General features: G+C 34.6%; 1 protein-coding gene across 1 annotated transcript; it reads right to left on the minus strand.

Annotated features, from left to right (window-relative positions):
- Positions 1-10,524: 10,524 nt before the first annotated feature.
- Positions 10,525-12,386, minus strand: LOC149188961 (cyclin-dependent kinase F-1-like). The gene is made up of 2 exons (XM_089410089.1): positions 12,286-12,386; positions 10,525-11,329 (listed from the first exon to the last, which is right to left on the minus strand). The coding sequence occupies exons 1-2, from the start codon at positions 12,384-12,386 to the stop codon at positions 10,525-10,527; spliced, it is 906 nt and encodes a 301-aa protein (XP_089266215.1).
- Between the last annotated feature and the right edge of the window lie 305 nt (positions 12,387-12,691).

The following is a 12,691-nucleotide window of genomic DNA, read 5'->3' on the forward strand; positions in this document are numbered from 1 at the left end:
GCAATGTTAAGATACACACAATAATCCCAAAATAGGGACATCCAGTTATGCCACTCTAGTAAGATCGCCTGAAATATCACATAGAAAATAGCCACAAACCAAAGATCGCCCATGTGGCATGACACTCAAACCGTTGACAATGTTAGTAACAAAGTGAGGAAGGATACTATGACATTAGCCAGGGAGTTGGACACCAAAACCAGTTTCTGGCCTGATAAATCTTTTGTTCACAGATGATATGTTATAAACCATGTACATTTCACACTTTGCATATGTATAGAAGTTTAGTTCGGCTAAACTTAACAGAAAGGAAGTATATCTCTAGGTGATAATGACAACTCTTCCATGTTACACTTAAGCTTAGTACCTTGTAAGGATTTTGTGCTAGAGGGTGCAGATTTGTGTAATAGTAGATAAAAATCAACTCTCTAATACCTTTTTTAAATATTTCTAATAAGCTTTTATATTTCTAAATCAAATTCCATGAGTTTACCAAGATTCTTAATTCCATTTCTAATTTGTAAATAGCTGCACACATATGTTATTGTAGTTTAGGGTGGGATAACTGTGTACACTGTTCCAGGAGGGAAAAATCCGTGCATACATTGATAAAGGAAAAAAACCACTTGCTATTCAGAAAAAATACCAAAAAAAGTCGTGAAAATAAATTAATATAAATACATACTGGCCTTGATTTTTTAAGCATTAAAAAAATTAGCATTTTTTTTTCAATATAATATAAAATAACAAACAAACATCTTCAATGAAACGAGAATCAATAGAAGGAAAATCTTGAAATTGAAACTATGTGGCATGTAAGTTGTCTGAGATTTGAATATACAAACTGAAATTAATGAACATCAGTGACATTATTTCGTCAAAGCTCTACTCATTGGAGCCAATGCACAATATATTCATTCACAAATTCCAAATACAGTCAAAGGACACACAATAGACAGACCAAACGCAGAAGATAGTCTTCCACAATTTTCAAGTATTGATATCATTATCTGATTGGATACTCAATCAAAGTAGAAAAATAGACAGATACATTCAGACTATTCACGTTTAGTGCAAATATGTAAAATGCAAAAGGGCAACACTTACACTACAAGGTGGGTCAGTGCATCTCAAGAACTGAACCAATAAGAAGCAACCCTCGTAGCCACCAAGGAAAAGACATTGTTTTCAAACAAAAGATCAAGCAGTGTATGCATATTGCCTCATGATCTCAATAGAACAGGAGCTCCAGTAAAGCACATGTCCACATAATAGACTATCATTACAACACATTATCAAAAATAATATTCTTTCGTATTGTTCTGTTGATGAAAATTTCCATATAACGAAGTTCTGAATAAGATAACTTTACATTCTGATTTAAAAATGGTTTATGAATGTAGCCTTCCATAACTTATTACTTAAACAAGAAAATGAAAAAAACAATGGCATCTCATCAATGACCCACTATATCAATTTCTACTCTGCCAAGTGAATGAAATATCACTAAAAATTATGGGCGTATGCTTTCTTCTCAATGAACCCGATCACACAGGGCATTTTGCATTAAAAAGATGTGAAATTTAAACAATATAGAAAGGCAGAAACAATTTACAGTGTGCCACAACAGAACAGCTAAGATTAGTGACATGAACATGTCATCAGATTAAATACTTCAGAATGTGAAGAACACATAAGTCAACCGCCATACTTTGTTATTAACAGCATAAAAACAACAAACCAACGAGGCTGCAAGTACTTGAAGTTTGATCATAACAATTTCGGATCCTTTGTATTGACATATATTGACTCTCTTTTATTAGGAATTCCTGTGTATTGCCATATATAATATATTTACTTTCTCATCTACCAATACACCATCAGATGAGGAATCCAAAGCACAATCAGAGAGAGGGCCTTTCATCTACAAGGATGCCACAAGATAAGGAATTCCAAGCACAATCGAGGAGAGGGCAAGCAGGCATGAACACCTCATAATACCTCTTGGGATGACAAGTTGGCCGAAGAATCATAGTATATTGAATCTTATATTTTACCATCGACTAATCTTCACAACTAATGTGGAATTGTAGAAACTCTTCCAAGAAACCACAAAATAAGTATCTGTCCCACATCGATTAAAAAGGGTACACTGAACAAAAAGACATAATCCAGTTTAGTGCATCCAGTGTCCACATATATAATAGACAAATTTGGTGTATCGAGGTGGTGTATAGTTGGAAAATATAATAATTCAAGTCATTTTGCAACTATCAAGTATCATACAACATCAATATAACAGTAAGGTAAGCTAGTAAATATAACATTAAAATGGGTTGACTGGTATGTTTTAATCAATACCACCATCCATACTAAGAACCATTTTAATAAAAACCAGGGCTTTTCTATTGGATCAACTCTTTTCTCTCAGCTTTCAATTAGAAATATATTTCATGTTGAAAATAGATTTTCAAAAAGTGGTTGACCAAGTTGCAACTTATCCAAAATTAGTGTTCAGAATAAATTCAATACAAGATGCATGTGTGTCCTCGGAGGGTAGAGATCCTAACAAGGTCTCCCACAAATCTATAAACATGATATTATTTTAGTCTCCGTCATGCATCTCCATGAAAGAAATAAAGAAATTACTAAGCAGAAACAATATAAATAGAATAATAGTGTTGTACTTCAATATGGTCTCAACTGGTAGCTAAATGTAACGTAGTTTCACCTCGGCTATTTTTGCACCAAATAACCACATTGAGAGGATGGTGGTTGACTTCCTTAACAGCGCTGTTAAGATCTGCGAGCCTATTCCTTTTAATTCCTTGGGTTTTCAGCTCTATAAAGATCTGCTTGCTTTTTCCTCTTGATCCCCTAGATTTCAGGTGAAAACAGAAAAGCTAAGATTAGTGACATGAACATGTTATCAGATTAAATACTTCAGAATTTGAAGAACGCACAAGTCAACTGCCATACTTTGTTTTTAACAACATAAAAACAACAAACCAACGAGGCTGAAAGTACTTGAAGTTTGATCATAACACTTTCGGATCCTTTATATTGACATATATTGACTCTCTTTTATTAGGGATTCCTGTGTGTTTCCATATATTTATTTTCTCATCTACCAATACACCATCAGATGAGGAATACCAAGCACAATCACAGAGAGGGCCTTTCAACTTACAAGGATGCCACAAGATAAGGAATTTCAAGCACAATCGAGGAGAGGGCAAGCAGGCATGAACACCTCATAATAGCTCTTGGGATGACAACTTGGCCGAAGAATCATAGTGTATTGAATCTTATATTTTACCATCAACTAATCTTCACAACTAATGTGGAATTGTGGAATTGTAAAAACTCTTCCAAGAAACCACAAAATAAGTATCTGTCCCACATCGATTAAAAAGGGTACACTGAACAAAAAGACATAATCTAGTTTACTGCATCTAGTGTCCACATATATAATAGACAAATTTGGTGTTTCAAGGTGGTGTATAATTGGAAAATATAATAATTCAAGTCATTTTGCAACTATCAAGTATCATACAACATCAATATAACAGTAAGGTAAGCTAGTAAATATAACATTAAAATGGGTTGGCTGGTATTTTTTAATCAATACCACCATCCATAGTAAGAACCATTTTAATCAAAACCAGGGATTTTCTATTGGATCAAAGCTTTTCTCTCAGCTTTCAATTAGAATTAGATTTCATGTTGAAAATAGGTTTCCGAAAAGTGGTTGACCAAATTGCAACTTATCCAAAATCAGTGTTCAGAATAAATTCAATACAAGATGCATGCATGTCCTCGAAGGGTAGAGATCCTAACAAGGTCTCCCACGAATCTATAAACATGATATTATTTTAGTCTCTGTCATGCATCTCCATGAAAGAAATAAAGAAATTACTAAGCAAAAGGAATATAAATAGAATAATAGTGTTGTACTTCAATATGGTCTCAACAGGTAGCTAAATGTAACGTAGTTGCACCTCGGCTATTTTTGCACCAAATAACCACATTGAGAGGATGGTGGTTGACTTCCTTAACAGCTCTGTTAAGATCTGCGAGCATCTTCCTTTTAATTCCTTGGGTTTTCAGCTCTATAAAGATCTGCTCGCTTTTTCCTCTTGATCCCCTAGATTTCAGGTGAAAACAGAAAAGCTAAGATTAGTGACATGAACATGTCATCAGATTAAATACTTCAGAATGTGAAGAACACACAAGTCAACTGCCATACTTTGTTATTAACAGCATAAAAACAACAAACCAACGAGGCTGCAAGTACTTGAAGTTTGATCATAACACTTTCGGATCCTTTGTATTGACATATATTGACTCTCTTTTATTAGGAATTCCTGTGTATTGCCATATATTTATTTTCTCATCTACCAATACACCATCAGATGAGGAATCCCAAGCACAATCAGAGAGAGGGCCTTTCATCTTACAAGGATGCCACAAGATAAGGAATTTCAAGCACAATCGAGGAGAGGGCAAGTAGGCATGAACACCTCATAATACTTCTTGGGATGACAAGTTGGCCGAAGAATCATAGTATATTGAATCTTATATTTTACCATCGACTAATCTTCACAACTAATGTGAAATTGTGGAATTGTAGAAACTCTTCCAATAAACCACAAAATAAGTATCTGTCCCACATCGATAAAAAAGGGTACACTGAACAAAAAGACATAATCTAGTTTAGTGCATCGAATGTCCACATATATAATAGAAAAAATGGGTGTATCGAGGTGGTGTATAGTTGGAAAATATAATAATTCAAGTCATTTTGCAACTATCAAGTATCATACAACATCAATATAACAGTAAGGTAAGCTAGTAAATATAACATTAAAATGGGTTGAGTGGTATGTTTTAATCAATACCACCATCCATAGTAAGAACCATTTTAATCAAAACTGGGGCTTTTCTATTGGATCAACACTTTTCTCTCAGCTTTCAATTAGAAATAGATTTCATGTTGAAAATAGATTTTCAAAAAGTGGTTGACCAAATTGCAACTTATCCAAAATCAGTGTTCATAATAAATTAAATACAAGATGCATGCTTGTCCTTGGAGGGTAGAGATCCTATCAAGGTCTCCCACGAATATATAAACATGATATTATTTTAGTCTCTGTCATGCATCTCCATGAAAGAAATAAAGAAATTACTAAGCAGAAACAATATAAATATCATAATAGTGTTGTACTTTAATATGGTCTCAATAGGTAGCTAAATGTAACTTAGTTGCACCTCGGCTATTTTTGCACCAAATAACCAATTTGAGAGGATGGTGGTTGACTGCCTTAATGACTCTGTTAAGATCTGCGAGCATCTTCCTTTTAATTCCTTGGGTTTTCAGCTCTATGAAGATCTACTCGCTTTTTCCTCTTGATCCCCTAGATTTCAGGTGAAAATAGAAAAGCTAAGATTAGTGACATGAACATGTCATGAGATTAAATACTTCAGAATGTGAAGAACACACAAGTCAACTGCCATACTTTGTTATTAACAGCATAAAAACAACAAACCAACGACGCTGCAAGTACTTGAAGTTTGATCATAACACTTTCGGATCCTTTGTAATTGACATACATTGACTCTCTTTTATTAGGAATTCCTATGTATTGCCATATATTTATTTTCTCATCTACCAATACACCATCAGATGAGGAATCCCAAGCACAATCAGAGAGAGGGCCTTTCATCTTACAAGGATGCCACAAGATAAGGAATTTCAAGCACAATCGAGGAGAGGGCAAGTAGGCATGAACACCTCATAATGCCTCTTGGGATGACAAGTTGGCCGAAGAATCATAGTATAATGAATCTTATATTTTACCATCGACTAATCTTCACAACTAATGTTGAATTGTGGAATTGTAGAAACTCTTCCAAGAAACCACAAAATAAGTATCCGTCCCACATCGATTAAAAAGGGTACACTGAACAAAAATACATAATCTAGTTTAGTGCATCCAATGTCAACATATATAATAGAAAAATTTTGTGTATCGAGGTGGTGTATAGTTGGAAAATATAATAATTCAAGTCACTTTGCAACTATCAAGTATCATACAACATCAATATAACAGTAAGGTAAGCTAGTAAATATAACATTAAAATGGGTTGACTGGTATGTTTTAATCAATACCACCATTCATAGTAAGAACCATTTTAATCAAAACCAGGGCTTTTCTATTGGATCAACGCTTTTCTATCAACTTTCAATTAGAAATATATTTCATGTTGAAAATAGATTTTCAAAAAGTGGTTGACCAAATTGCAACCTATCCAAAATAAATGTTCAGAATAAATTCAATACAAGATGCATGTGCGTCCTCGGAGGGTAGAGATCCTAACAAGGTCTACCATGAATCTATAAACATGATATTATTTTAGTCTCTGTCATGCATCTCCATGAAAGAAATAAAGAAATTACTAAGCAAAAACAATATAAATAGAAAAATAGTGTTGTACTTCAATATAACGTAGTGCTAAATGTAACGTAGTTGCACCTCGACTATTTTTGCACCAAATAACCACATTGAGAGGATGGTGGTTGAATGCCTTAACGTCTTTGTTAATATTTGCGAGCATCTTCCTTTTAATTCTTTGGGTTTTCAGCTCTATAAAGATCTACTCACTTTTTCCTCCTGATCCCCTAGATTTCAGGTGAAAATAGAAAAGCTAAGATTAGTGACATGAAAATGTCATCAGATTAAATACTTCAAAATTTGAAGCACACATAAGTCAACTGCCATACTTTTTTATTAACAGCATAAAAACAACAAACCAACGAGGCTGCAAGTATTTGAAGTTTGATCATAACACTTTCGAATCCTTTGTATTGACATATATTGACTCTCTTTTATTAGGAATTCCTGTGTATTGCCATATATTTATTTTCTCATCTACCAATACACCATCAGATGAGGAATCCCAAGCACAATCAGAGAGAGGGCCTTTCATCTACAAGGATGCCACAAGATAAGGAATTCCAAGCACAATCGAGGAGAGGGCAAGCAGGCATGAACACCTCATAATACCTCTTGGGATGACAAGTTGGCCGAAGAATCATAGTATATTGAATCTTATATTTTACCATCGACTAATCTTCACAACTAATGTGGAATTGTAGAAACTCTTCCAAGAAACCACAAAATAAGTATCTGTCCCACATCGATTAAAAAGGGTACACTTAACAAAAAGACATAATCCAGTTTAGTGCATCTAGTGTCCACATATATAATAGACAAATTTGGTGTATCGAGGTGGTGTATAGTTGGAAAATATAATAATTCAAGTCATTTTGCAACTATCAAGTATCATACAACATCAATATAACAGTAAGGTAAGCTAGTAAATATAACATTAAAATGGGTTGACTGGTATGTTTTAATCAATACCACCATCCATAGTAAGAACCATTTTAATCAAAACCAGGGCTTTTCTATTGGATCAACGCTTTTCTCTCAGCTTTCAATTAGAAATAGATTTCATGTTGAAAATAGATTTTCAAAAAGTGGTTGACCAAATTGCAACTTATCCAAAATCAGTGTTCAGAATAAATTCAATACAAGATGCATGTGTGTCCTCGGAGGGTAGAGATCCTAACAAGGTCTCCCATGAATCTATAAACATGATATTATTTTAGTCTCCGTCATGCATCTCCATGAAAGAAATAAAGAAATTACTAAGCAAAAACAATATAAATAGAATAATAGTGTTGTACTTCAATATGGTCTCAACTAGTAGCTAAATGTAACGTAGTTTCACCTCGGCTATTTTTGCACCAAATAACCACATTGAGAGGATGGTGGTTGACTTCCTTAACAGCTATGTTAAGATCTGCGAGCATCTTCCTTTTAATTCTTTCGGTTTTCAGCTCTATAAAGATCTGCTCGCTTTTTCCTCTTGATCCCCTAGATTTCAGGTGAAACAGAAAAGCCAAGATTAGTGACATGAACATGTCATCAGATTAAATACTTCAGAATGTGAAGAACACATAAGTCAACTGCCATACTTTGTTATTAACAGCATAAAAACAACAAACCAATGAGGCTGCAAGTACTTGAAGTTTGATCATAACACTTTCGGATCCTTTGTATTGACATATATTGACTCTCTTTTATTAGGAATTCCTGTGTATTGCCATATATTTACTTTCTCATCTACCAATACACCATCAGATGAGGAATCCCAAGCACAATCAGAGAGAGGGCCTTTCATCTACAAGGATGCCACAAGATAAGGAATTCCAAGCACAATCGAGGAGAGGGCAAGCAGGCATGAACACCTCATAATACCTCTTGGGATGACAAGTTGGCCGAAGAATCATAGTATATTGAATCTTATATTTTACCATCGACTAATCTTCACAACTAATGTGGAATTGTGGAATTGTAGAAACTCTTCCAAGAAACCACAAAATAAGTATCTGTCACACATCGATTAAAAAGGGTACACTGAACAAAAAGACATAATCCAGTTTAGTGCATCCAGTGTCCACATATATAATAGACAAATTTGGTGTATCGAGGTGGTGTATAGTTGGAAAACATAATAATTCAAGTCATTTTGCAACTATCAAGTATCATACAACATCAATATAACAGTAAGGTAAGCTAGTAAATATAACATTAAAATGGGTTGAATGGTATGTTTTAATCAATACCACCTTCCATAGTAAGAACCATTTTAATCAAAACCAGGGTTTTTCTATTGGATCAATGCTTTTCTCCCAACTTTCAATTAGAAATAGATTTCATGTTGAAAATAGATTTTCAAAAAGTGGTTGACCAAATTGCAACTTATCCAAAATCAGTGTTCAGAATAAATTCAATACAAGATGCATGTGTGTCCTCGGAGGGTAGAGATCCTAACAAGGTCTCCCACGAATCTATAAACATGATATTATTTTAGTCTCTGTCATGCATCTCCATGAAAGAAATAAAGAAATTACTAAGCAGAAACAATATAAATAGAATAATAGTGTTGTACTTCAATATGGTCTCAACTGGTAGCTAAATGTAACGTAGTTGCACCTCGGCTATTTTTGCACCAAATAACCACATTGAGAGGATGGTGGTTGACTTCCTTAACAGCTCTGTTAAGATCTGCGAGCATCTTCCTTTTAATTCCTTGGGTTTTCAACTCTATAAATATCTGCTCGCTTTTTCCTCTTGATCCCCTAGATTTCAGGTGAAAACAGAAAACAGAGATCACATTTCCTTCTCAGCACCCCTTCTAAGTGACTCTTCTCTTCTCCCATTCCTCCTCCCTTACAGTGACTATTGAGAAAGTTCCAAGAAAGTTACTATCAGTATTCAAAGGAATAAAAAACTTTACTCTGTTTTTTCTGGGGTTCAAAGAAAACTGAAGAGTTCAGAACCTTCTTTATAGTTTTTCTCACAACAAAGAAATAAGCACCGTACCTACCTAATGTATAAAAGAAGACTGATAAGCTGGACGAGGGGCAGGCAGTCCACTGACAAAGTGCTGGTTGCTGTAATTAGTAGAGGAATTGTAAGAACCGGAACCCATTTAGAACATTAAACATTATATAGTGAAAATGTGCATTAAACTGCAACCCTTGAAAGCACGTTGGCTCCTGAGGAGTAGGGTTACTGACTAATGATTGATCCACATACATGGTGGACCAATTTTTGTTGAAATTTATGATTAAATGGATTGAAATTGTAGAGCCTGATTGGCACTGATGGACTCAGTAACAAATATCTACTTCACCCTGATTATGCACTGTGGGTTTCATATACAATTTCATGGAACACACAAACAATTTGATTAAAACTGTAGATTGTGATGGTATAGCTGGATTCAGCAATAAACATATACTTTTTCAGCATGAAAAAAAACTGTATATTTCTATTATTTTCTGATATAGATAATACAAAAAGCGGATAATAATTCCATGAGATGATGCCCCATCTGGAAAGCAGAAAGAAACATTTGTTTAGCAGTCCTATATATACCACACTATGTTTCAAGGAGATTTAGATATTATGTTTGTTTAGCAGTCCTATATATACCACACTATGTTTCGAGGAGATTTAGATATTATGTTCTACCGATATAGGGAAGCAAAAGGATTTATCAGGGCAACAAGGCTGAATATGCATACCTTTGCTTATGAGATAGCCATAGTTACGAGCATGAGTTGGAAAACATACCAGAAATTTCCATAGTTAAAAGATCATATACCCGGAAAACAAAAGTCCTGTATACTGCACCCTGATTTCTGCAAGATCATGAAAATAAACAAATAATTTGGCTGTAATTGTATTTGTAGATTTTGATAGCATAGAAGGATTCAGTAACAAACAACTTACTGCAGCTGAATTCTGCCAATTGTGACATACAATTTTCTCAATCAAAGAAACAAGAATATTTTTAGAAATGAGGGCCAAGGTCGCTATTAAATGCACATTCTACATAACAGATAGGTAGAGCCAATGTCTTTAAATGAGATTTTTTTAGAGTTTATCAAAATTTAATGCAGAAACCATCACTTGAGTGAACAACATTGAACTCATCAATGTTTTCCAAGTCAGAATCTGCTTCCATATCCTTCCATTTCGCCCAATCCTCTGAAAAATTGTTTTCTTCCCTCAGAGGTGAGGGAACTCTCAATTCGTGGGTAAGGACAGGATAAGGATCCTCAACAAAATACTTATTATCAAGTACGTCTTTAGCATTTAGCCTAGTTGCAGGGTCATAGCAAACAAGTCTTTCCAAAATAGAAAACACGTTGTCTGAGCAATTGAGGACATGGTTCTTCAGACCAACGGAGCTTCCATCACCAGGAAAACAAAGTTTCCTATAATCAGGAAGATTGGAATATCCACGCCAATTTTCTTCTGTTGGACTCCCAAGAAATTTAACCAGCCTGCTAAGTTGATCAATGTCTGAAATCCCAGAAAAGAGAGGTTCTAAAATCAAGAGCTCCCAAACAATGCAACCTAACAACCAAAAATCAATTTCTTTTCCATAGATCATTGCTCCATAGAGCAAATCCGGAGCTCTGAACCATCGAGTTCCAACACCAGATGTGAATCCCTGCATCACCATATCACCTTCATTTTTCCAGCTCAAATCCAAATTTGCAGTTTCTGCCATATCATCAAAATTTGTTTCAACTGCAGTGGATGAATCCTCCTCCCCTTCATTCCGCACTCCCTTAACGCTATCATCTTCCTCCATCAACCTTTCTCCAGGGGCATCAGCAACGATATTCTCTTGAGGAAGCTCATACTCTACTTCATAGATCGCTTCAGGCTCTTCAAGTATCCTTGCATGCAAGTATTGATTTTCGATTTCAGAGATCACAAAGTTATTGAATGTTCAGGAAACCTACTGACGAAGAATCACTAAACCTTAAGCACTATTCAGTTTCAATTTGGGAAACTATTAACCTTGCGCTTCTATGCAACATTTGCTCGAATAGTTATAATAAAAGGCATAATCAATTGATTTATCTAGTTTCCAAAGCGCTTTGAATCAATCACAATTTTCAAGATTTTAGATTGAACTTTTCACGTGTGAGATTTGTTAACATTTTGAACTACTACGAAGATGCAGTTAATCATAAACAGGCTTTCAGCATATTTTAAAATATTAAAACTTGGAAGCATTTATGTTTTAAGAAGACTCTGGCAATGTCAAATACTCAATTATTAGCATGACAGACTTGCAACAAGATGCATTCTACAATATTCTCTACAGCTAGTTTTTATTTCAGTACATCACATGGAAAAGCAAGGATTTAATCATTTGTAGTTGAGACAAAGACATACAAGGTCATAACAGAAAAATGCCTCCTTTGGACTTCTCTTACCTCAGTATAAATAACATACCAAATCCTAAAAGGAAGGAAACACCATTCTATATTAAATGCCTAGAACCCAAAAAACACATAAGAAATAGATTAATGCTTTTACTAAGGCTGAATTGAGTAGAAACTAAATCTGTTAACAGGAAAAAAACTATTTAAAAAAAAAACTAGATTGAAAAATTGAAAATTGAAAAATGCCAAAATATAAGTAGGCATTACCCATGCATAGCCACAATTCAAATTTGCAACACAATTATCCAATTTTAATAAAAATTTGTAAACATAGATTGTCCACATTCAAGGAGCAGCAACTCAGATACAGTTTATCATGCTTTGTTCTGAATCCAATGATAAGTATGTGTTTACAAAACATAATCTACTGCAAGGATGCTAAGCTAGAAATGGCTATCTACCTTTCAGCAAGCATTGCTGACCCCTCCTCAAAGATTTCTTGGACAATGTCTATATTTTGCTGCTTTTCAATTGACATAGACGATGAATCAGTGGATTTCATTCTGAAAAAATTCTTAAATTTTCCTTCCTTCTTAACTGGAGTTGGTGGTGCAGATTTCTCAGGTGGGATCAAATCCACTACAATGCATGTAGTGTTGTCCCTAAGTCCTCTTATCCTCAAAGCCTCCTACAACTAAATCGGTTAGGCTAGGATAAAAAATAAACTTAAAGATGGTGACATTGATCGGTTATCCTTGGCAACAACATTTGTACCTTAACAATTTGTTTTGCAGCAAGTTCTGCTGGCAAGCCTCGGCAACAATTTGCAGCCTTCTAAGAGCTCTATGCATCCCAAACACCATCAGT

The sequence above is a fragment of the Pinus tabuliformis genome, chromosome 3_1 (assembly GCF_031772625.1).
Source record: "Pinus tabuliformis cultivar Carrire ecotype Pingquan chromosome 3_1, CPIR1, whole genome shotgun sequence".
Classification (NCBI taxonomy): Eukaryota; Viridiplantae; Streptophyta; class Pinopsida; order Pinales; family Pinaceae; genus Pinus; species Pinus tabuliformis.

What these genes read in the sequence shown, in the direction of transcription:
- LOC149188961 (XM_089410089.1), bottom strand. Translation starts at nt 12,386, where the DNA reads ATGAAATCCACTGATTCATCGTCTATGTCAATTGAAAAGCAGCAAAAT. An exon ending in TCAGCAATGCTTGCTGAAAG is followed by an intron (nt 11,330 to 12,285) that starts GTAGATAGCCAT and finishes CTTGCATGCAAG; the next exon opens with GATACTTGAAGAGCCTGAAG.